The 26,338-nt window shown below is 38.2% G+C and overlaps 1 protein-coding gene across 3 annotated transcripts in view; it reads left to right on the top strand.

The window, feature by feature from the left end:
* Positions 1-26,338, top strand: part of wdpcp (WD repeat containing planar cell polarity effector) — a 100,850-nt gene that overhangs the window by 48,056 nt on the left and 26,456 nt on the right. For 2 of the 3 annotated variants that reach the window (XM_084097697.1, XM_084097699.1), the window contains exons 2-9: positions 9,481-9,563; positions 10,563-10,607; positions 13,610-13,660; positions 15,769-15,839; positions 16,207-16,266; positions 17,864-17,978; positions 20,349-20,485; positions 24,019-24,210. In XM_084097697.1, the coding sequence (XP_083953823.1) occupies positions 9,481-9,563; positions 10,563-10,607; positions 13,610-13,660; positions 15,769-15,839; positions 16,207-16,266; positions 17,864-17,978; positions 20,349-20,485; positions 24,019-24,210 (754 nt within the window). Of the gene's footprint in view, positions 1-9,476; positions 9,564-10,562; positions 10,608-13,609; positions 13,661-15,768; positions 15,840-16,206; positions 16,267-17,863; positions 17,979-20,348; positions 20,486-24,018; positions 24,211-26,338 lie in introns of all 3 variants that reach the window. The other variant, XM_084097698.1, reaches the window with a different exon arrangement.

The following is a 26,338-nucleotide window of genomic DNA, read 5'->3' as shown; positions in this document are numbered from 1 at the left end:
TCGGAAGACACTATCACATATAGTATAGTATAGTATAGTATAGTATATGTATGGAAAGTTTTGTTCTACAATGTAAATTACACATACCATGTCAACAACACAAAGAATGTTTGGGTTGTGAGTTTGTGCAGTTAATGTTGTAGAACCAAACATATCAAGTATCGTCAAAATATGTTCACCATACAGACCTTATTTTACTCATAAATTGAAAACCCCATAAAACTCCATTGAAAAATCTAGAGTGAACCAGTGGTGAATTAGTCTTCCGGGTTTTGACGTCATCCCTGCAGCACTGTAAAAGAGAAATTGTGACCCTTATGGGTAATTTTTTTAAAATTGAGATTTATACATCATCTGAAAGCTGAATACATAATCGTTCCATTGGTGTATGGTTTGTTAGGATAGGACAATATTTGGCCGAGATACAACTATTTGAAAATCTGGAATCTGAGGGTACAGAAAAATCTAAATATTGAGAAAATCGCCTTTAAAAAGTTGTCCATTTCTATTGGTGATAGTGCTGCATCCATTCACAAAAATAAATGTTTTATATATTTAAGGTGGGAAATTTACAAAATATCTTCATGGAATATGATCTTTACTTAATATCCTAATGATTTTGGCATAAAAGAAAAATCTATAATTTTGACCCATACAATGTTTTGTTGGCTATTGCCACAAATATACCCGTGCAACCCAAGACTGGTTTTGTGATCCAGGGTCACAATTGATTGATAGATTGATTGACCATTGTTACAGTATTTGTCTTGTTGCAGACCGACTGTTTTGTACATTGTAAGGGGCTTTTTACACAGAAAGCTCTTTTTGCATTTAAATTAAAATAGAAAGACACAGGATTCAGAATTCTGTCGAGAGACAGAAAAGTTGTCAGTGCGAAAATTCGACACTAACCTGCTGTCAATGTGTGTAATGTGTGAAACCTAATAACGTGTGCCAAAATCACAGCAAGTGTCAGAAAAAGGGTGTTGTGATTTTTTTTTTGAAAGGGGAAGAGTGAGAGGTGAAGGGTTAAGATGAAATTAAAATGCCTTTTTGAGGGGTGTTTGGGCGGGGGCTGCAGATCTTCACCTCTGGCGGTTTCCATTGTCTATAATTTCAGCTGTCAGTCCAGGTTAGATGGGACACTTTTACTTGTGTCTTTGACTGAAGAGAGTTTAGAAGAGAGAGAGGGAAAGTCAAGAGAGGACATGTCTGCTTTTCCCTCACTCATCTCCTGAAATCAGCAGGTGCATCTCTCTCCACTCTCCGTTATGACCCTGATAGGGGCATGGGGTCACCAGGGGTCAATCACTTGCTGATGATTTTCTTTCCGTCTTTTCCGCTGCAGTCAGCTAAACTGCACTGGTTATCTGCGCTCGCCCTGCTGCACGTGAATTCACCGGTCTGACCTTTTTAATTTCATCTGACATTTTTTATTATTCAATTTGCCCTGTATTCTCGCACGTCGCTAAGGTCCTGTTGCTTTGAAAAAAGTCAGATGAAATAGAATATAAAAATGTAGAGTTGCTTGATTGCATTAAATAAATTGAAGGATGGAGGTGTGGATGATAATTGACTATGAAGGGCAGAACTAAAGGTACAGTTAAAATGAGAGTGCCATAAATGAGGAATGATAAATTTAATCTCGGCCTGATTAAATAAGTGAAAAGAGGAACGTCTCTTTGGGGTCAACCATTGGGCAAACAGAAAGATTGCCTGACGGACTCGTCCTTTGCTCAGGTTGAATATTAATGTGAATATGTCTGTGTTAGAGAGAGAAAAAGAGGGAAAGAGCACCGATAAGACTTTGATAAAGATTCGTTTTCCCAGGGATTTAATTATGTTGCCTTTTAAATCGGAGCAGGACCGGAGGGCCAGATGCTCCCTGTCCTTGTTGTAAAACATTCTCAGTACTGTTTGACTTTAAAGTTCACCTGCTTTGACAAATCTAATTTGTAATTTAGAGACTTACGGCAAGCTTACAAGTGCAACATGCTTTTCATAGGCCTCCTTAAAGGGTTAGTTCACCCAAAAATGAAAAATTTGTCATTAATTACTCACCCTGATGTCATTCCAAACCCATAAGACCTTCGTTCATCTTCGGAACACAAATTAAGATATTTTTGATGAAATCGAGAGGTTTCTGAACCAATAGGCAGCATCGTCATTGCAAATTTCAAAGCCCAGAAAGGTAGTAAAGACATCGTTAAAATAGTCCATGTGACTACAGTGGTTCAAGCTTAATGTTATGAAGTGACGAGAATAGTTTTTGTGAAAAAACAAGCAAAAAGAACAAAAAAACAAGCAAAAAGAAAGACTTTATTCAACAATTTCTTCTCTTCTGTGTCAGTCTCTGATGCTGTTCATATTGTAAACAGTGAAGCGCTTCCGGGTTCAACTTCAGAACGCCGTCAGTCCAGAGAACATGTCTCCACTGCTCTAGAGTCCAGTGGCGGCGTGCTTTACACCGATGCATCTGACACTTTGCATTGCACTTGGTGATGTAAGGCTTGGGTGCAGCTGCTCGGCCTTGGAACACCTGAATTCAATGATTTGAAGGGTTGTCCCAATACGTTTGGTAATATAGTGTACATCCTTGCTGAATAAAAGTGTTAATTTCTTTAACTTTAATTTCTAAAACAATTTTACTGCCCCCAAACATTTGAACTGTAGTGTATACATCAAACATAATGCATAACAACAAAAAGTAGTTATATATCAGATTTTTTGAGAAATTACCACTTATACATAATACCTAATTTTATGGTGATGCACGCTTGGTAGGTTTGGCTGATTGACTGAGGTCAAAGTCTCAACTGCTCTCTATCTGCTTCCCTTGAACAGATCTCAGGTAGACTGACTTGGTTCCTCAGCTCACCTCAGTGTTTAGACAGGCAGTAGTAGACGTCTACCTGAGGGGCTGATATACGGCTAGAAGAGGTAGAGAACATGTTGGCCCCAGGATTAGGATAAGAGTTAAGGCCCTTTCACACTGGACGCGATTTTGACGCACGAATAATTCGCGCAATGGTTTTATTTTTTGATCAGCTGTTTGTGTAATGAGTGCTTCCACACCGAATGCGAATGTGCTGCGGCGAAAAAACGACTTTTATTTTTTTCGCTTCGATGTCGATTTTTTTTTACTTTTGCGGCGACAGAAAAGGCTTCAGCCAATCACATACTACAAGGACAACGATTTGAAAGACAATGTGTGGCGTAGCATTGCCAACCAACTCGGTTACCACGACTGTGAGTATGTTGTGTGATAGTTTTAGTTGTTGTATAGTCCTGTGCTGTGTAGGCTAGCAGGCTAAACTACATTTGGGATAGAAAGCTAACACTATTATTGTCAAAGATAGAGTTAGTGACCGTGTTTACTTTGAACATGTACTGTAACAAATAGTAGTGAGACTATTTAGGGCTGCTTTTAGTATACATAGTTCCCACAGGCCAATTAATGTCACGTGACCTCCCCGGAGACGCCATCTTTGAGGGCAAAAGCTGCTGTGTTTACAATGTTTTACCATACTGTCTATGAGTTTTACAAGCAAATTTCGAATATTTCTTTCCATTTATAATGTTACGAAAATCATGAAGAGACAAAGTGACAGAGATTATAAAGAGACTCTATTAACACAAGACAGAGAGAGGTACAATGCGAAAATTTCAGTCATAAATGGTGTGGATCCGTATGCGCTAACAAAGGAAGCACTGAGCACTGATTATGCAGCAGATACAGTATTATCATGTGGATCATTATCTGGTATTGGCTAGGAGTTTTAATACATGTGAGCAATTCCGAGCCTGGAAATATGTGCATGAATATGAATATACACGGTAATATACACGGTATGAAAATAAATAAAACTCGCGTGCAAATTATAATTAATGTAATGCGGAACTACTTTATACGCGGGTTCTTTAGGGACATAATCTGAGATTGCCGTGCTGGAATGTGTGTGTGTGTGAGTGTGTGTGTGTGAGAGTGAGAGAGTCGCGGGCGCGATCGAACAGTGGAAACAATGTTGTTTTTGTATGTTTTTAATATCTCGTCATTTTGTTCATACAGGACATAATTCAAACTGCAAAGTGTTAACTTATATTTGTGTACACTCGCAATAAAAAACAACAAATTCTTGCGTGTTTTGAGGGAGTTTCTTTCCTGTTTATCCTCGCCAGCCATAACCTCCGTCGTTGTTCTGACAAAAGCTTAACGTTAGTCTTCTCACATTCATGAAGTCTAATGACGGGTATACTGTAAAATCCAAATTTAACTGAACCTCCGACACGATTTAAACATCCATTGACCCAGCAGGAGATCACCATTTTCACTTTTTATCACGAAATTAACTCGCTTCAGCTTCTTCTACTATTGTTCTGCCCACAGAAATGGCGCCGGGTCGGCAAATGCTAAAAAACTAAATTTAACTGAACCTCCGGCACGATTGGAACATCCATTGACCCAGCAGGAGATGACCATTTTCACTTTTTAATCACAAAATTTCCGTTTCATCTTCTTCTTCTCATATTCTGCATTGTAAGAATGTTGTGTTCTGCCCTCAGAAATGGCGCCGGGTCGGCAAATGCCTGTATGTTGTGACGTCATGTGGGAACTATGTATACTATACATTCTTTGTGTGATATCTACAGTTTCTAGTTGAATAATTTTAACTTACTTACTTCGTGTGTTATATGTAATGTGTATTGACATTACAAACGTACTGTGTTTAGTTGAAGACGCAAAAAAACTGTGCACATAAGCATACTCCCCTGGAGCTTGGTTGCACCCAAAACCTTCTTTTCTGTCTTTTAAAGAAAACGAAAAGCTCGTCTTCACTGGATGATGATGATGAAGTGTCCATGTTTTCTCAGCTGTTGGCGCGAAAGTTTTGGAATGTTGAAGCTCTCTGAACGTCACAGACGTCGCAAATTTGCATTGCGGCTGATGTGAATGGTTTTGACGCGAACTATTTGCACACGAACTATTCGCTTTTTCGTTTCGCTTTTTCGTTACGCATCCGGTGTGAAAGGGCCTTTAGTTTGACAGCTGCCTAGCGTGGTTCCTGAAAGTTTCCATGTGTCCAGAAACAGCCACAGACATGAATCTCTCTGATAGGAGTTTACTAAATAAAAAATTATCCTATCCTTTTGATGAGAAATTTATTGATTGCTTGGTAAGTTTAGCATAGGTGTTTAGCTGTGGTGCTTATGAACAAGACACAGGTTCAGGTCAAGGTTCAGTAATTTCAAATAAAGCAGCATTATAAATACATACAGTTCATAAGTTTGCATGCCCCTTGCAGAACTGGTTGGTCTAAACTTTTTGAATTAGATGATGGGGGTAAATTGTACACATTTTGTCTTCTTGGAAACGTAAATAGATCATGTAGCTTCTAAAGGGCAGTGCTAAATGGAAAAAAAAGATCTTTAAACAAATTAGAAATTGTACAACCCACGGCTCATAATGCATTGTGTTGCCATCTTGAGCATCAGTAAATGTTTTCACCTTAACCTAATAGTTGTTTAGAGTCCCTCAATTGTTCTCAGTGTGAGAAGATGGATCTCAAAATCATACAGTCAATCTTGAAAATGGTTTAAATGTGCAGAAGATGCTAGAAAACCAAAGAATGTGAGGAAACTTGAGGATTTTCTGGATAACAGTGCTTGGTTTAACTGCTCAGGACAAACTAGGGTCTCAAACAACTATCACAAAGCACAAAAACAGTCATTCATCATCCAGGTAATGACACACAGTTTCTAGATTCTAGTTTGTTTGTGCAAATTCTGTTATTTTGTCTTGTGGACTGTATGTCTGGGTTATGTAAACTTATGAACTGTAAGGGTTATGTAAACTTATGAACAGAACTGCTTTTTTTTCTTTAATACATGTTCTACATATTAAATATGATCTCTTTATTTACAGACCTCTTATGGACACTAGTTTTTTTAAAAGCTTTTAGGATTTTAGGTTTAGGTTAACACATACACATGCACACACACATTGTGTTTTCATTTTTTCTGCGGACTTTCCATAGACATAATGATTTTTAAACTGTACAAACTGTATATTAAATCCCCTTACACTAACCCTACCCCTAAACCTACCAAGCACACAGAAAACTTTCTGCATTTTTACATTTTCAAACAAGCCGCTAAATGCTGCCCAGGGAAAGGGAAATAGATTATTTTTATTTATTTTTTATGTAGGGGTTGGCTCTCTCATACATTCACACTATTGACATAGAAGAGGCCTGTCACAGACAGATGATGCACTTGTCAGATTTCTCAAAGGATAACTCAAGTGTTTTTCAAAAGCATTTACACATTTCTCTCCTTCCTCTATTTAAGAGAGCTGGCCGGTCTCAATGAGAGAAGGAGAACCAGAAATACGAATGCAGATTTAATCTCATGCCCTGGACAAAAACTACCCCTCTCTCCACAAACTAACATCCTCTGCTACACACACCTGAAACAAGTGAAACAATCACTAAGAACTCTCAGACAGCTAATTAAACAATCAATCACAATTTCTCAAAAAAGCCAATTCAAAAACACTCGACGATGAGAAGTCCCTAAAGCTGCGATTCAGTGTGTGGCGTAGAAAGGGTTGTGTTCGTCCCACTGGCTGACCTCTCTTTTGTTCTTCCCCAGATCAGTAAATACTGCTTCTTAATTTGCTCGCGCATGGCACAATAAAAGCCCATTAACTCATGCAAATGTGTGGCCACTTCAGCAGCTTGCCACGGCCGGCTGGCGCTGCTGTGTTCACGATACTGTGGCATCTGCAGCGCGGCACTCTGGGACGTGGCCGCTGACACCGTGAACGAGCGCACAGGGAGCGCTGTGTCTCCGGTGAGTGCCAGGAAGGCAGTGTGCGCTGTGTTTTGATAAGCAGTCTTGCTAATTTGCCATTCAGGTCATTCGCATGTCTTAATTTAGGTGGAACAATGAGACCAATTGTCTCTTTTTTGTTTCACGTGAAGTGCTTCGCCGGCCTGTCTAGCGAATCGCAGCCTTGCGTCGCCCTGATGTCAAAAGTAAAGATGCAATTCTGTCTCATTCTCAAGCTTATCTTGGCCTGTTTGAAACAGGGTCATCAAAAATGAGCCTACCGTCTGACTGTCCATCTTAAAGTGTGAATTGAAGCTTCTTCCCTCTGTGGAGAAATTGGGTTTCTGTCGGGGAGAGAGAAAGAGCTGACTCGTTCTAAAAGCTGGTGAGAAGATGAAAGAATCCTCTTATGTCAGTAAACTTGTTAAGAGGCTGTGCTGGGGACAGCGTTTTCCCAACATTTTTCTTTTTTTTTTTTGGTTTAGCGTTATTTCATATTTGTGGTAAATTTTATTTATTTATTTAGGAAAGTGGCAGATTTTTTTTTGCCCTTCTCTCTTTCTCTTTCTCCCTCTCCCCCTCTGTTAGCCCAGGCCTCGAGATAAGACTTGGCATGCTCAGCGCTAACCCTGTGACACAGACAGAATGCAGAGATGCTGCTCTTCCTTCAATATGACATTAGATTTATTTTTTCTGCAACCTTTAGCCATCCAAACAGGTCACACGGAGACGGCTGGACCAGGAATATTTGAAAGTTATGTTTGGTCGCAGTCAAACTCCATGTTTCTGCTGAAGCAGTCGGTGCACATGCTCCAGACACACTGTTTCGCTCATATGGGGTGTCACAGATTCTTATCCGGCATTCCCTGATCTCATTTCCATGTCTTTTTACACAATTATTTTCTATGATTCTCCACTATCACTCATTAGCCATGTTTCCATCCACCTATTTTTATGCAAATTTTGAGATATCGTTTAAAAAAATCGCTGGATGGAAACGCCAAGATGCGCATAAATTCAAAAAAATTTCATAAGAAGACATGCGCATAAACTATGATGGAAACACATTTACTGATTAAATCCTTCAATACTCAACAAAAAACCTCACATGACTTTGCCTATGTGATTGTATCAGTTTCATTGCACAGCATCTCAAATGTTGATTTGATCACTCTGAAATGCCTGAGCCAAGGTCTGTCATCAGAATTATTTGGTATGATGACCTCCCAGAAGTGTCTCACATGATTGCGTTCCCAAACCCCAGACATCCGAACTCAAGATAACATGACAGCGTTTATTGCATTTCATCTGCATGCTCTGAAGCTCAAGTCATTTATGATGGATGAAAAAAGAGCCACAGTGGGTTCCCTGATTGCTGCAACTTCCATTTTTATTACAGGAAATTTCCTAGGAAGTGACTATTTTGTTCCTTTAAATACATGGGATAGAAACGGTGCTTTATTTGCAAATCTTTTATATATTCCAATTTTGTGCATAAGTTAAATTTGCAACTTTGGATGGAAACACAGCTATTTACTGCTCGAAGTGTTTACTTTTTGATATACAGTATTAAGCTGCTTTAATTAACATCTGGGATATTTCATGCCATATTGTCATGTCTAGCTAAAAATAAAACACTAATTCTAAGTGAATTTAGGAAAAACAAAATTAGAATGTACAGTATGAAATTAGCTAAAGATTACATGTGACAGTGTTATTAAATTGAGTGTTTTTAAAAGATAAACTTTAACTGAGCATTATATATGTAAAAATTTAGCAAATGAGAATGTTACGTTACATAAAAAAAATCTCTAATATCAGCTGATAACTGATGTGGTACCAATATTTTGTGCGTCTCTAGATAAAAGTGTGTGCTAAATGAATAAATGTTATTATAATCTAGCAATTGAAGTGGATAGTATACAAAATGAGACTGTTACTACAGTACCTAATAAATAGGCAAAAGCAGCTTGGTTTCTTATGATTGTTTTTTGGGTAACATGTCCACCATCTGCTCCTGATTGGCATCTAATGTTTGTGTAGGAATGAATATACAAATCTTTTTGAATGCCATCTGTGTGAGAAAGAAAGAGTGTACATGTTTGTGTCTTTGTGTTGTAGCCCACTGGTCCAGGGAGTTGTCACAGAGTGTGTGTGTGTGTGTGGAGGAGACAGAGGTGTGTTCACCTTGTTGAGACGTGCAGAGGTGTTCCACGCTGCGCTGACACCTGGCACAGAGCTCTGGCTCAAACCCAGACACACACCAGGAGCGAGTGTGTGTGTGTTTTTGAAGAAAACAGAGAGTGTGTGAGTGGTGTCATAGTCTGGTGTGTGTGCCAGCATGTTGTGTCAGTAAGCACCCTTGAGATGCATATGTTTATCTGCGTAGAGGATTCATCTTTTTTCATTCCCTTTAAGTTAATGTGTTTTTGCATGTGTTCAAAAGTGTATGAACTCAAATCGCTCCTCTTTTTTATTTTTTTGGACCGAAGGTGCCAAAAACTAGTTACAGTCTGAAAACAATCCTTCCTATCTCTCCAGCTCTCTGTGGTGATATGAAAGGCACAGTGCAGGGCTCTTGTTGCATATCTCCACTATTGTTCTGTCTGCCTTTCCTCTTTCTCACTGGCTCTCTCCCTGTTTAGACAGTCTCCTGTTTGAGTTCGATCAGATGTCGTTCTGCCTGGCGGAGCTGCACTTGTGGTCCTTCAGGAACAGCCTGCATGTCCCAGGTAATTAAAACACAGTGAACGTCTCTCTTTCACACATTTTGTTGCCTCTCATGTCTGTTCCTGCTATCTCCCCTTTAATGTCTTCTTTTCTTCTCATTAAATGTGCCCGTTTGCCTCTCTCTGAATTTGTCTTCTGTAATAATGAATATTAGTTCTTTCAGAGCCGTTTAAACTGCTGTGTCATACACTTATGTAGGTTATTATTACACCAGTTAGTCTTTTTATTATAGACATTCTATGGCCTATAATTAAATTTATGGCATACATAATTATAGCTTTTAAGAGGCAGTTTGTGATAAATACTTCATAATGCACAACATTTCAATTTGTCATGCCTGGTTTTTATTGGTGCTTTATAGTAAAAACCCTCACATCCTCTGCTCCTGTTTTAACCTTTTTGAATGTTTGTTCCTTCTTCGCCCATTGGTTCTTCTCCTTGGGTATTCTGGTATACTGGAAGTGTGTGTAAGAGCAATGTGTATTTTGCTTTTTCTCACAGACTAGTCCAGTTATCAGTTATTTGGAAAATCCTGTGATAACATGTTGTCGCGGATTGTACGCATGCATGTTTGTGTACATGCATTATATTGTGTTCTGCAATCGGTTTGCAAGTATTTGTATGTGATTGGAGCTCTATCGCCTGTAGCCAGCCCTCCTGACCTGTGCATTGAGTGAGAGAGAGAGAGAGAGAGAGAGAGAGAGAGAGAGAGAGAGAGAGAGAGCGAGCAAGGGAATGAAACGCGGTGAATCCGCCAGTGTGAATGAATGAAAACTTAAAAAAAATTATGCATGGATGGAAATGGTGTAGTCCATCTTTATTTGTAATACCATGTCAGAAGTACACAGTCTATGAAGAGTAAATCAACAGTAAATCCTATGCAGTCAAACACTATAGGTGCTCACATATTTTTCGTGATGTCGCCAACAAGCCAGTGTTTCATTTTGTATTTGAATAGAACTCTGACCTCTTCTTCCCTCTTTTGATTTGCATTTTCACAGACACAGACATTGGCACATACCAACTCTATGAAAAAGGAGAACCAGGTATGCTGCATCTTGTGACTTTCTTAAATATATCATTCATTTACAATCCTTATTTTTTCATAAAATTTGATCATAACCTTTTTGTGTCATTCAAAATTTTCTAAATAGTAAAAACCAATATCATGCAAGTATAAATAGCTATACAAAATAAGGACTTTTAGTTCATTCTTCCTGTCTGAACTACAGTATTCTGTAAATGTCTTTGAAGTTCACCGAATGACACTTCAGTGTTATTTTCCTCGTGTTACTCAACACCAGATACTCTCTCACAGAACTCTCTAGATTTCCACAGAATTGTAACAAAGTTCTACAAATCTCCCTGCACCTTTTTAATAATTTTTTCTTAATCAGTATTTAATTTGATTATACCTTACCTATTCAATTTTGAAAGATTTACCCCTAAAATAAGCTTAGAAAAAGCTGAAAAAAGTCTGCTTCTCACGTGGGCCTGCTCATCACAGATGTTCTCTAAATGCTTCTGGGCAAATGAAGTGCCACCAGGTTTCTTGAGTTTTTTAATGTGTCACAGATTAAACATTTAATAATCCAGACCCCTCATGAGAGGACACAGCCAGCTCTGAAATGTGAAAAGCTTATTGATTAAAACAATGACAAAACTATTTTATTCATTTTTAATACTTCAGACTTGAGACTTGAAAGGTTTTGTTTGTTCCAGTGTTTTATATGATAACGTCTGAGAAAACACAAAGGCTTTGATGTTTAAAGACTTTGAGATGGTTGAAGTCTCAGAGAATTAAGAAGGGGGAATGTAATAATGCATTGTTAGTTTATTTCACATGCCTGTTTATTAATAGAGATCAAAATTGTAATGTTAAATCTGTAAAAACAGCATACAAACATGCCTGCATAAGTCATTCTGTTAATGTGTGTCCATATGAGTGACCATTTTTGTATTATTATGAAATCAATCTCAATCTCTGATGGTAATTTATTTAGATATTTTATATATCATCTCCCATTTATGATTCACACAAAGAATGAAACATGACTGAATTATTTTAATTATCCTTATTTAACCTGCAGTGTATTATTTATACTTTATAGAGCAGGCTATAAATAAAAGCAGTATTTTTTATAAATGGAGTTTCTGTCTGAATGTGGGACCTGATGTTTCTCATGGCCTCCAGCAGAGGGCGAAGGAGACCCATGCTTCTGTGAGGAATGGGGCTCTTCACCCCTCTATCCCATAGCAGATGTGTGTGTCTGGGGCAAGCAGGGGCAGAATGGCAGAATCTGATTAGCAGCAGTAATCCTGAAGCTGTCCAGCAGGTCCAGGCCTCCAGCAGAGAGAGGCAGTGCTCCTGTAGAGCAAGGCAGGGAATGGGGCCGTCTGGTTGGGCCACTGAGGGCTAGAGATCTGGGACTCTAGGGTGAGATGGGGCTTAAGGTGTGGGGCTATAGCATAGAGAAGAGAGAGCATGCTGACAAAGCAGGAGTTTGGTCTTGCCTCAGTCATTTCCGTCTGTCAGGATACCTGTCCCTCTGACTGTATGAGTCAGTGTTTTTTCTCTTTCTGGAAAACACACACATTGGGGTGAGACTACAACTTAGTGAACATATGCTGAGAAAGACATTTGAGGGAGTGTTTACGCATACATGGGTGTTGCTTAAACTATGGGCACTTTTATGTGGCAGGAATTCATTTTTATTAAAAATGTTTTTTTTTTTTAAGGTTACATTAAAAATATCTTAGAAATGTCTTACCATTTCTTAATTTGTTTTGCTAATGTTCATATATTTTATATTTTTAGTTACAGATTTTTATATTTTTTATTTTGTATATAAATATAAAGTATTTAAAAAAAGTATATCAAACTTTTGATCTTAAACAATGAAAGTTCACTGTAAAGCTATTAATTATTACATTTAAAAAACTCTAACATTTTAAACAATGAGTGAAATATACAAACAATTTTAAAATCCAGTGTATGAAAATAATGAATATAATTTTTAAAAAATTGACCATCACTTGTGAATTCCATCACACCCAACAGGTCTGCCACTAAAGTTTTATTTAAAAAAAAAAAAGTATTGCAACCAAGGACACAAAAGTGTCTGTCAAGATAAATATCAGTTATGTTTAATAACAGTACTTTTCATTTCCAGTAAAGGTAGTATTTTGTCAAATTAAGCAAAAAGTGTGAAATTATTATTTAATTTTGTGTAATTTAGTATTATATAAAAATTTGCATTTGAAGGACAAAGGTGTTTGCATTTTTGTAACAAAAATATTTGATTTTAATAGTTGATTTGGAGTGTGGTGGGTACCATAGAAGTAAATACATAGATACCTCATTAACGTCTGTTTCTGTGGGCCGCCATTGGAACAGTCAAAGGCGGTCCATGAATATTGTGAGTGTCTACAACCATAGTTAGATGCATGTATGCATATCTATATCTGCAATAGAAAAACTAACACAATACAACAAGACGAAGACGTCAGCTAACACAACATTAAAAAGCTACCATAGTAAAAGTAAAAACATTAAAAAGTACCATAGAAAAAACCTGCAATATTGAGTTAAGTGTAAAAACACAAACCAACACATTTTCACATGTGAAAGGTTATCCCATTTCTTTGGGAATTTAAATCTCGTTGGTTTCACAACCAGAAACTGCGCAATGTTGTGGCATCATTGACTCTTACTGTGAGTGACAACATGCTGACCGTTCCAAGATGGCAGGATGTGTCTAGACCGGTCGAATGTGGATCTACGTATACATATCTATGATGTAAATGACAGTGGTGGAAGTGAGTTCATGACTCAAGAAAAAAGAAATTCTTCTGTGATGCAATCATTGTTGTATATTGTTAGTAGATAGATTAAACTGGTTAGCATGTGAAAATTGTTTTAACTGAGTTTACTTTCTACAAAGGGCCAAAACACCCACATATGCACATAAAACTCGCTTTCGTATTATTTCGGAAGATTAAAAAAACCCATAAAAATGGTTCTTACAATGTTTTCTTCTTTGTGCAGCCTCTCCTACAGATCAGCATTACTACAATGAGAAACAGCAGTTTGCAGACAGTAAGTAATCCATCATCAAACAATTAACCTTCATGTCATTGATCATATTAGCTCATTATTTAAGAACATTGGTTTGCATGTTTCTAAAGCAACACTGATCTGATTCCTAATTTAAATTGTGCTTCAGATGCCTGGAAAATGAAGTGCCCCATTAGAGCAAATCTGACAATTATTAAACATCACTCCATTATCCCTCCACTTCTTTAACCCTCATGAGCCTTATGCAGCATTAATGAAGAAAAATGGAATGAAAAAAGTGCTGCATAAGGCTATAAGTCACGACGATGGACAATTTGATGACGTTTATCAAGCTTTTGCACAATAAATGTATTTTTATGACAGTTCTACAGACTTCATTAAGGTCTTCAGTGCAGCAGTCCCTTACTAAAAATATTGTGTTGGTACCATGGTACAGTGATGGTATAATACCATAGCAATACTGATAGTACTCATAGTATGGTATGTTCTCCAAAGTACTTTGAAGAATACAGTATGGTACCATGTCAAAAAACCTGGTAATATTGTATTTTTGGGTAATTTTTTGTTGACAGTGTTAAATGTTTTGCCTGGACCATTTCCATTTTTCCAGCTTCACATTTCCCCATTGTACAAGTTACAGTGTTTCTTTTCTCCTTTTAGATTCTGTATTCATTTTAAGACAAGTACAGCCGTTAATGTAGTTTATTATATGACTGACTCTCTAATTTATATGTCTTTTTCACATTAGTTATGATGTTGTCAGATGTTCACTTCCAGTATGGCCAGTGCCTTCCCACTGTGATGCCCAGTTACCTCCTACCCGCTCACCCTGCTGGTGGGGTAACTCCCGTCGCCCTCGAGAGAAACACAAACACCCTTATCAGGAGACACAGACCCGTCCCCCTCTCGCCCCCGTCCTGCTCATCTCCCATCCCCTCTCCTTCATTTGCATTCATTTATTTCTCCATCCTCTTACTCCTTAAAGACAGGAGACATGTCTTAATGGTGTAGAAATAATAATAATAATAAATAAAACAGATTGGATTTGATACAAATAACAGACCTCCTCCATTTCTGTTGGTCCCTGTCCCGGATGAACGTATTAATGCATAAATGCAAACGCACACTCACAGATTGAACTCAGCCGAGAATTCTATTAACGTTTCTTTCTCTTTTTTTCCCCCTTCGCTGGTTTGCTCCAGAGGGAAACAGGGACTGAGATCTAAGCGGAAATTTGGGGGGCTTTGTGAGCGGAACGAGGCATTTTGGAGTGGCGTATTTAATGTGTTTAATATGTTATGGTAACTTTGAGTTCTTCCCTCGGGTGACTGTGCTAACTCAGGGAGCGCTGATTGAATGAGACTGCGGCGTTACACTGAATTTAGCCTCTGTTGCGCTATTAGTTAATATTTCGCCTTTAAATCCCTTCTGTCTACAGCATTAGAGAAATAAAAATAGGTTTTTATCCACACTTTGCATTGTAGATCAAAGGAAAACAGTCATTTTGGAGTTTGATTGGAAAGAAACTCTTTGCAAAGAAAGACTTTTCTGTAAAAAAAGAAGAAAAAAAAGCATAAAACCTGAATGCAAATGGGATGAGACTTTTTTTAGTTTTTAAAACTCACTTTAAAATTTAATGAAATACTTGTAAAAAATATATAAAATATAAAGAAAAATTCAAATACAAATGTGTATTTTAACAATAATAATACAATTATTAAAATATAAGTGTTCAAATATGAAAATCCACCAAATAAATATGAATAATTACTTATCATATATTAATATTAATTATACCATTCTTAACTTTTTAACAATGATTTTATTTCATTTATAAAAACAACAACTTTATTCTCCTGTTTATTCTTCAGTTTATATGTCCCATGCTTGCAATTGTTTGTACCCAAATCATCATCAGGATTGAAATGAGAGGATTTCATTCTTGAGCTGTCAGCTCAGATTCATTTGTAGGGTGACCTCAAGTGGAGCTGTATTTCAGGGTCAATCCTCTTCGCCCTTAAAAAACCCACAAACACAAAAACACATTCTTTTGGCTGTCTTTTATTGCTTCTTTTTTTTGCCTCTGATGATGGTGCATTTCATACCTGTGTCCTCTTTCTGTCACTCAGGTCGGGGTTACCCATGGTTCCTTAGTAACCGTCGTCCGGAGAAGCTGCGTGATGCCCTAAAGGAACTAGAGGTATTTGTTTACATTTCCTGCAGTCCGATTAACAAATAGGAGCATTCTCTCTCTCTCTCTCTCTCTCCTTTCATAAGGAAAGAGAAAATCCCCCCGACCTCTCTCGCTTGCTCTCGCTCTCTCTCAGCACCTGTGTGGGTGCCTCTCTGTCATCGTGGGGGATATTTGAGGGGGATGATTGGGACTGTGAGCTGGCTCTCTCTCTCTGCCTCTGGCTCTCTCACACAAACCTAGCTTTGTTCAGTCCAACTCAGGCTCATTTTTGCTGCCTCTCCGTATCTGAAACTGGAAACATCCTTCTAAACCTGACCCTGAAAACAGGGTCTACTCATTCCTAGTACACATTCTCTGTCTCTCTTTCTCTCAGGAGCTGCTGCAGTCATGCCCGGTCATGAGTGTCAGATGGAGAAGCAAGCAGTGCTTTCAGGTACCTTACCCAGCATGCACCAATACCCAGCAGGCATCGGGCCTTCTTGGCATGAGTTGGCTCGTGTAGCAGAGGTCAGGCAATGAGCATATGCAGACTGTTTGTGTCAAATACTCTTGGGGAATTTATCTCTGGGATCAAAAAGATTCCCTTCTCAAACACATCACTGTAACCCAGCGGTTTTCCGTTCAGTGCGGATTCTTCAGCCACTTGCGCACACATTTTTCGCACCTAAAGTGCTTGATTTACGCCGTTTTAAAAGGTCAGGGAGATCAAACGTTGTTCGACTTTTTATTTCTTTCTTATTTTTTTGGTGGTCAGAGATGTTTTTTCCTGCCCAACAGCGGGGTCTGATTGGACGCTGTGACCTTTATCCACTGTTCACGTTCTATAGAGATGAAATTCCACCTTATTCCAGACAGAATGTTATTAGGTAGAGATTTTTAAAGGGATAGTTCACCTAAAAAAATTCTGTCATCATTTACAGTACTTGATCCCATTTCATTTCAAACTAAAAGAAGATATTTTGTATCAGCTGTTTTTGTCCATATTATGAAAGTTAATGGGACCCAAAATTTCAAGCTCCAAAAAGAAAAGGTGGCTTAAAAGAAGTGCTTTAGATAATTTAAAAATGTATTTGGTTAATCACGATCAAGTACACCTAACATTTGAAATTTGTAATCATAAATATATTTCACATTGAATCTTCAAATGAATGTGGAAACAACATAAAGAGAGTATTTAAAATATTAACATCTTTTCACATTTATTTTCCCTCTATTCATTTTGTTATTGTTGTTGTTATTATTATTATTATTTATGGAGATAAATTGCAATTATAGCCATTCAACATTAGAGTGTAATTAAAAAACAGGCCTAAATTGAAAATTGTCAGATTGTCTTTATCATTTATTAAAAATAAAAATAAAATATTATAACAACTCTTAATTGAATTGAACTTTTAAAAAAATGGGGGAAAAATACATTAGCATTGCTGCTTCAGGAATTGAAAAAACAAATATTGTTTTAAATATTTTTAACACTTTAAACAGCAAATATTAATTTCAGGAATTATAAAGTTATATTTCCCAACCTTACTTTGTTTTTTTTATCCAACTTTTCTGAAGCCATGTGATCATACTGCATATGACATTTGATGAACGTATTTAAGCCTTTATTCACTCTCAAATCAAAGCATTGATCAACACATACATATACAGACTACATCAATTATGGCGTCACAAACCTCAAACGCACAACTTATGTCAAACCTCATTGGTTCTCAAATGGCCAAACGTCATGATGTTTGAGGTTTGTGTCACCATATTTGATGTGGTCCTTGTATGCATGCATTGAACAGTGTTTTGATTTGGAGCTTGACCAATACAGCTGAAACTTCCTTCAAAATACTGTCTTTTGTGCTCTACATAGTAAAAAGAAAGGTTTGGAATGACACAAGAATGAATAAATGATGACAGAATATTCATTTGTCCGTGTGAACAATACCTTTAAATGTATTCTTGTTGTACTCTGAAGATTTACAATCATAAAGTCCCATTCAGTGTGAATGTGTTATTATTTGTTACTGTGTGTGTAGATGCTGTTGAGATCAGGTGTGTTGGTGACCCTTATCCTGGGTGGAGCTCAGGTTGAACGAGTGGCCATTGACAGAACGCTGGTGGGGCGACTACCTGCTGACACCATCAGCGACGGTGAGTAAACGCGTACTCACACGCTACCCTTCCTCTCTTCTTTTTTCTTTCTCTCCTCTTCTTGTCTCTCCCTCTCTCTTTGCAGTTTCACTCACTGCTCATTTTCCCAGCATGGGCCTGGGCGGCACGCACACCCACAGGTCAGGAACGGCAGTCCCTTCTGTTTCTCCTCCTTCCGTTACTCCCAGAGGAAGTTCGAAAAGCATGGACACACGCGCACACACACACATACATGTTGAGGTTCCTCCTGAATCTCAGGGGAATCTGCCATGGCTCCCTGTCTTATTTCTGGTTTGTGAAATTGGACACTCTCCCAAATCTGCTAATTATTTTCTCATATCATTTATTGTTTAGAGCTTATATGGCTAAAGCTCTCTGTGCCAGGTCTCTAGATACCTGATGAACCTCTCTCTCTCTATCTCTCTCCCTCTGTCAGCCCACCCCTTCCTTTTTCCTAGTAGCCCCCCATAGAGTGCCATTCAGGCCCCCAGAGCCCCTAATTACCAGAGTAATTATGTGTGTGTGTCTGAGAAAGAGAGAGTGTAAGGGTGGGGGTGCCAGGAAGGCTTCTGCATCTGTCACTTATTCAGTTAGTTTCACACATGCAGTCAGACCTGTTCTGGCCTTGATTACTTGTTACTTTGTGAGCGCTGTAGTAAAAAGAGAGAGATCGAAAACTTTGATTAGCCTGTGATTGTGAAAAACACACTTTTTAAACCCAAAATCATCTGTAATGCATCTATAGCTGTTTCATTAGTACAGTCACAGGTTAAGAAAATTTTTAAGACGTATATGGACAGCAAAACAATGATATGAGAGGCATTTGGGAATATTTTATATTTGTAGGAACAGTAATCCCACAGTAATCTTAGGTAAAAACGGCTTAGTGTTTTTGAGTCCATTAGTGATTGCTAAAACGTAATGAACTACAATTTAAATATCCACCATTATTGAATTTTTTTTCTAGAAATAAATTTCTCTGCTGGTAAGAGTTTTAGACAGTGATATAAACATGTTTTAAATGAATGGAGTATTAACTAACTAAGCAGATTTAGGGGAATTTATTGATTTATTCTGCTAACCCGCTACTCATATGTTCCAAAACCTGTTTACTAGCCCCTGGACACACATTTGGATTTTTTTTGGAAGGATTATCATGGAATCTTCCCATTAATTTGGACATGATTACTGAATACTAATGCATGTGTATTTTCTCTGAAATTTTTGTAATCTTTTAAAAGCATGTTGAGTATTCCATGTTTTTTCTTTTCCAAAGGGATAATGTCATTTAATTTGGTAGAGTGTATCATTTACATTTTAGAACTTCCAAACCACTCTTGAGCCTCTCAAAGTATGTGGCTAAGCTAAAAACGTTGGTTTAAGCAAAAATGATTCCTTCGAATTCCATCCTTCAATAAACACACAATACATCAGTATTTTAAGTTCGATTTTTCAAAATCTTTTACAAATGTGGATGTTTTCTTTGTCATTAAAGACTTGCTAAAGTAAAACTTAAAAATGACGCTTAAAAATACTGCATTTAACACACTATTCCTTTGAAATTAGCACTCTGTTTTATGCTTGAATGTGAGATGATTCATAATTACTGCAGAAGCGCTGATATTCCGTCTCTAATTGCTGTTCAGGTTGGAAATTCCAGCCCTGAATATCATCCTCAACTAAACCTGCTTCTCTGAATGGGTTGTATTAATTTTTTTGCCGTTTAATTGGTTTCATAAACAGATTAATTTTTTAGGAAGGGAAGGTTAATTGCTAATCACAGTGTGGAGAGCTTGTCAACAGTTTCACTGCAAATGTCTCTCTTTAACATGAAAGCTGCATACCCTACAGGCTTTACAGTCTCTCTCTCTCTCTCTCTCTCTCTCTCTTTCTCTCTCTCTCTCTCTCTCTCTCCCGCCTGTGACTCTTAAACTACTACTCTGACTCACTTATGAAAATTATTCATTATGTGCATTTCTGTGTGTGTGGGTCAGATTTTACCTACATTGTAAGGACCAAATATCCCCACAAGCATAGTAAAACCTGAAATCATCTGCATTGCTTGAACCAGCCAATAGTCAAATGTCAAACTTCCATTTGGGAAATTTGGATAAATCGTCCTTTGGAAAAATGATCTGTAACTGAAATAAATAATGTTTTTTTTAGGCTATTAACAGTGCAAAAAGCTTTTCTGTTTGGGGTAGTTTAGGATTTGAGTCAATCTGTAGTGATTATAATGAGCATTATATTTGAACAATAGAAGTATATAGTATGTCCTCATTTAGATAGCAAAGTAAATGTGTGTGCACGCTATGTCTTCTCACAAGGTCATATGAGTTTTGACCTTTGACCTTGCTCTGTGGTTTTCAGCGGTGATTGGCGATCGCTTCCTGCTGTTCTCGCTGATGGAGAGGAGTCAGGTGTGTCAGGTTTACTTGAACAGGAAGAACCAGAGCTCACCTGAACCAGCACGACACATGGAGAAACTCACAGCTGCGGAGATTAAGGTAACACACACACACACACCTTTTACACACACATCTATTGAACGCTCGCCCAAAGACATACACTCACACATACACACACTCTTCAATACACACACATTAGCACATTTTAGGACGAAAGGCAGCACAGCCTCTCCTGCTTTCAATTAAAACGCTTTAATGAGGCTGGTCTGGCTCTTTCCACAGGGCTTTTAACTCTAATAATTGCCTGGCTTTACTTGCTTTCTTTTACCGCTGGGACAGGTAACACTGTGATTACTGGAGCTCTTTTCTAATGCACACCTTTGGGGAACATCACGTCCAAACACACAGCACTTCTCTCTTTATAGAGATATCACATTATTTATGACAGTACATCTATATATGCCTGAGAAATGTTCTTCCCTCTATCTCTACATTTTTTTCTGTAATTTAACAAAAAATACATAAAGCATTTAAAAACAAAAAAGGAAAGATAGTTTCAGATCATTGTGAACGATTGATTTATTTGGTAGGTAGCCATGTAATAAGCGGGATAATGTAGAGTGAGGCGGTTGTTATAGCGAATACAACCCCTTCAGGCTGATTCAAGATCCTGATCCTGATCAGCCTGTCGGGGTTGTATTCGCTATAACAACCGCCTCGCTCTACATTATCCCTTACTTATTTTTGTATGAACCAATAATCAGGTAACAAGATTAGACAATAGACAGGAGAGCACATGGCACAAGGAAACATACATGACAAGCCATGTGCTTACACCAAACATGACTAAAACACAAGTACGTGACCAGTGAAATAAATCACAAGCCGTGCACATGCACACAAAACATGACAACATGAAAGCACTCAGTCGCGTGCTACACAGCACAAGCCAAAACATGACATAAAAGCACACAGCTGATGTAAACATGAACGTGTGCTACACAAAACACAACAACACACGCGGACAGAGGAGCGCACGCCCCGAGCGAACTCGAAACCGCACGCTCACACAACAAGATAGAGTGCATGAGAACTAGTGAATACTCATTCCGTGCACTCACAACAGACGACAAACACATGGAGCATGAATGTCCGAATCCCGACACAAAACCGAAACCAAACTAGACCGAAGTGCCGGGATCATAACACCACGCTCCGAAAAACAAAACAACTCGCATGGACCGAAGAGCACACGGCTCGAGCACACTTGAATCCGCGCACTCACACAAGACAAGACAATACAGTAGCGTCAGGGCTCTGTCACAAAACCAAGAATAAACTAGACTGAAGTGACACAACCCTGACACTATCTATATTATAAAATGTGACCATTATTATCGTTTTGTAAAATTGGTCACAGCCATGTAGTTTGTCGCTAGCAGAGCAGTGGTGTAGAGGTCGGAGGGTGGGGTCAAGTCCATCTTCTCCTTTTCAGAGGAAATGAAGGTGATCACTCCATTCTTTATCCCTCATCCCATTCATTCTCTGGCTTTCCAAAGCAACTTGTCTAAAAATTCATAACGGTATTTAAGAAAAAAAAAAATCTTTATTCGTCTTCTTTTTGAAAGCATTAACCTCATTTTAATGGGCCAGAGACCAAGTGTGCGGAGATCACAATTTGGATGGGTCTGATTATGGACTAAACACAATACATAAATACATCAGGCTCTTAACACCCTCCGCACCCGAACATTATCGCATTACTGGAGCGCTTTGTTGCGATGGCAGCCTGAGTATGAAAGCAATCTCTCCTGCGGTGTGGCTGGCTCCAGCAGCATGGCTCTGATAAGGGGGGACCGTACGCCCCCCCCCCCCCAAACCCTGTCCTCCCTCCCTGACACCACCCCCGCCCACCACATCCCCCATCCCAGCCCGGCCGGCCCCATCCACTGCCTGCTCCACTGGACTAAGCTTTGAGCCTAATCCTCCAGAAAGAGGGTCTGATTATTGCTGACCAGCAAGCACAGGCAAGATGGGGAATCAAGTTTTGGGGGAGGGCAGAAAGAGACAGAGAGAGATGAATGTTATTTTCCCACAGTCTGTATTGGTTTATTTGGTTTTTGTTTGTTTATTAATCTTATATAAATCATTTTCATGGTGGATGATACTTAACATGCACGATTAGACTTTACAGGCGCAATGTGAAGGTCAAGGTTAAATGAAGAACAGTTTTTGTTGTCATGGGTAGACTGTAGTACATTTCTAGTCCTCCCTATTGTGCACAGATAGAGTTGTTGACATAAAGAGAGACTCAGTGTTTGCGCTCTTGATAAGGCCTTTCAGAATGAAGTATATGGAAATGACTGCTATTATGTTGCATGAATAGGCACTGACTCTATAAGAGCCATATCGTATTTTCATGCCATTTATTCGTACTATTGGCTGCATTGAGGGTCTGCTTTAAATCCTCGACCCAGAACTGCTGAAATAGCACATGATGAGCCGTTGCAGATATGAGATAGAGTTTAATGCAGCGGCATGAGACAGTGGCACAGTGTAGGAGAGAATATCGCTCCATACTGCACTTTTATTGCAGTCCCATAAACAGATAGTGGATTTAATGCCCTTTCAAAGGAACTAGTTATGAATACATCAATTATTATGTCTACGTTGAGGCTAGACAGTCTTGAGTGATTAAAGCTTTTTGTGCATCAGCCAAACAGCAGGTGTGTCAGGTGCGGCTCATTTTAATGAAATTTGGTAGTCAGACTTAGTCAGCAGCAAAACACTGGCCTTTGCTTCATTAGAAACCTGTAATTTTGGGTGGTTTTGGATTGATCTGTGCTGCATATTTGCTGATGTATATTAGATTCTGAGGTATATTGAGTATGTCATTTGATTTGGTGGGAAATATTAGGCTTCCGTCATTTGTCATTGTGTGTTTCCCAAAGGAAAGACATAAGGTTCAAATATTATAGCGGCTGATATGCTACTTGCTCAGATGACATGTTTTTCAGAGAGACTGATGTCTTATTGTAAGTGATCTTGGTGTGGATGTTTTTTGTGGAAGCCCATTTCCATTTCTAAGTTAAAATAATAATAAAAAATGATTTAATATAATTAAGTATGATCTTTTTTTAAAATGTGAGAGACAGTAAAAAAAAATCTATTATGTAGTAAGGACACTACGTACATATAGCAAGTTTGTAAGTACATGTAGTTACTTAATATTACTCAGTACTTAAGTGTATAATTACAGTGTAACAAAGACACTTCAAAATAAAGTGTAACCGGTTTTTCCATAGGATTTTCCTTTTTTTTTTTTTTTTTAATCAAGTTCATTCCTGCCACACTGTGGTTTATGAAAGTGAAAGCATCTAGAGATCTTATTAGCCATCATTCAAATATCTTGTTACCTTCAAACATCTCGCCAAGTGCAGAACAAATGCAACTAATTCAAATGAATCTAATAAAAAACCCAACCAAAAAATAACAATGCCCTGCTACCTGAAACAGCTCAGGCCACATTAATAAAGCAGCACGCAGCTGTAATGTGTTATGCAGAGGAGTTGAGGCAATGTTTTATAGATGTTTTGTGGTCCGATTCCTTTACGGTTGTTGTTCTTCCGCAGGTTTCAGTGGTGGACTTACCTGGCGGGGGACGCCGCGTGGAGCGCCACATGGGTCTGAACCGGACGCAGGATGTGGCCGTGTGCTGGTGGCCGCTCTGTAACGAGGAGGTTAGGCCTTGGTCTCCCATCCCTAGTGCAGCGGACAGGGCCAACCTGGTGCTGCTCGCCTGCTCGGAGACCCCTGGGCTTATGGTAAGCAGACACTTACATGGCTTCAGGGTTGGCCTTTTATCCCTTTCTAAACTAATATTTTTTTGGTTAGAAATATGTGAGATAAATTATGTGAGAGTGAGATTTTGGAAAAACTCGAAGGTCAGATAAAAACCGGAGTGTAACCTCCTAAATAATATAAATACTTTTAATAATGCCCTCACAATGCTCCATTGCTCAAGGTTTTGGAAAGATTCTCAATCTCTTTTTCACCCCAGTCTTTTTGTCCCGTTGTACCTTTCTTTTTTCTCTTTTGTCATGCTTTACCAATCACCTTTGTGTTTCTCAATGAGGTGCTGTAACTCACAGACTGTTCACTTGAACTTTTTCTTTACGTGAACAGCCAACCTTTGACCTTCCTGTGTAGCTGACACTCTTTCATTGTAGAATGTATTTTGCTCTCCAGTGAATGTGCAATTAGGCAACAGCTACACAACAAATGTTTTCTTGATTCAAAAAATATTAAGCGTATAGAATGGAATTGCACGCATTAATCTATCATCGTTTTTAAAGGTACAACTCCATTTTATGCTTGCGTCACTCTGGATAGCATGTCTTGGACTTACTGATGTCTAGCAGTATCAAATACAGCATCATGCACGTTTTCAGAATCAGTCATGATTTATCCAAGTTTCATTATTTAATTAAAAAGTGACTCGTATTCCATGCAGTGATAAAATACTTTTAAAGCATTTATTAGGCTACTGATATTGTCTCAAAAGTACTAATTCTTTTTTTGTGTAAAACTTTTTTAATGAGGAAAAAAAAGAATAGCTCTCAAGAACCACTTATAAGACTGTCTGTCCATTTCTCCATTTCTACTGTACATTCCTTCTTTTTCCTGCCTCTCAGCGCTGTTTAATATTGAATGGCGATGATTCAGAAATCAGCAAGCAGTGCTTAAACTCCCAACGTTGCTCTCTGGTTTTAAACATATGCAAAATCTTCACTCGCAGAGCAGGGAATGAGAGAGATGGAGCGGCGTTTCCAATTGCAAATGCACCAAATGAAAACAAACAAGGGGTGGAAAAATGCTAAATAAAAAAAAAAACGCTGGATTGCTCTGGTTGGAAATGAACCCTGGATTTATCCTGGGCCTTCACCTATTTATTTTCCTCTCTCTTTCTTTCTCTTTTCCCCTCTGTCTCTCTCTCTCTCTCATTTTTCTACGGTAAAAAAACATTAAAGTGTCTCTCGCCTTCATCGTTTCTAATTAAAGTGTTTGTTGTCATTTTCAGATCCGTGGTGTGAAATCAAGCTAGCAGTTTATGTAAGACGCGAGCGGTGAATCAAACGGTTCGCTCGGCGCACAGACACACACTTCAATCAATTCTGCCTCATATATATGTTCCCTTTGTTAAGTTTGCTATCTGCATGCTAAACCCATTTTCTGCTTAGTCTTCAGCATTTAAAAAGTACGCTTTCTTTCCCTATGTGGTCTTAATTCTTACCCCTCGCAGATAAGCACTGCCAAGAGACACACCGGGAAAAACACTCGTGCACACACACTTATTTATGCAAACGTTTAACATTTTAAATCAATTCCCCTGTTCCTGGAATTTAACGATTTTAATAAAAAGAATTTTATAAATACACTTCACTTATTTTGCATGTTGAGGTGGTTGTTATGTTTTCAGTAAGCATTTGATATCTCTCTCTTTTTTCCTTTTTTGATAGTTGGTTTGCATATTAAGGTGGTTGTTGTTATGTTTTCCGTGCGCATTAGATGTTGTTGAATATCCTGTTATCTCTCTCAGAACACTTCTCTTCATTTGTTTGATCTGCATATTTACCAGGCGTCTGTACTCTATTTACAAATTGCCACATTTCTTATGTCTTCAACCAAATGCATATTATGCTTTTCACCCAATGTGGAATGATAGCAGAAAAGGATAGTTTTACAGTTTTAAGGCCTGTTTGAAAATGACTCCAGACATCACACATGAACCATGGAGTCAGTGACTTTTAGGAGGGTGCACTTTTTTTAAAAGGAATTTCTTGAGGAAATTTTGTGGTCGTAAATGGTTAAACTATCTTAAAATAATTTCTTTCTTTTTTTGTGATTAAACCATGAAAAAGTAAGTATATGTTTTTATGTGTTTTGTTTGTT

Source organism: Abramis brama (assembly GCF_963993115.1).
Source record: "Abramis brama genome assembly, chromosome: 21".
Taxonomy (NCBI): domain Eukaryota; kingdom Metazoa; phylum Chordata; class Actinopteri; order Cypriniformes; family Leuciscidae; genus Abramis; species Abramis brama.
Note: the sequence above shows the minus strand (reverse complement) of the source record. Positions and strands in the feature narration are given on the sequence as shown.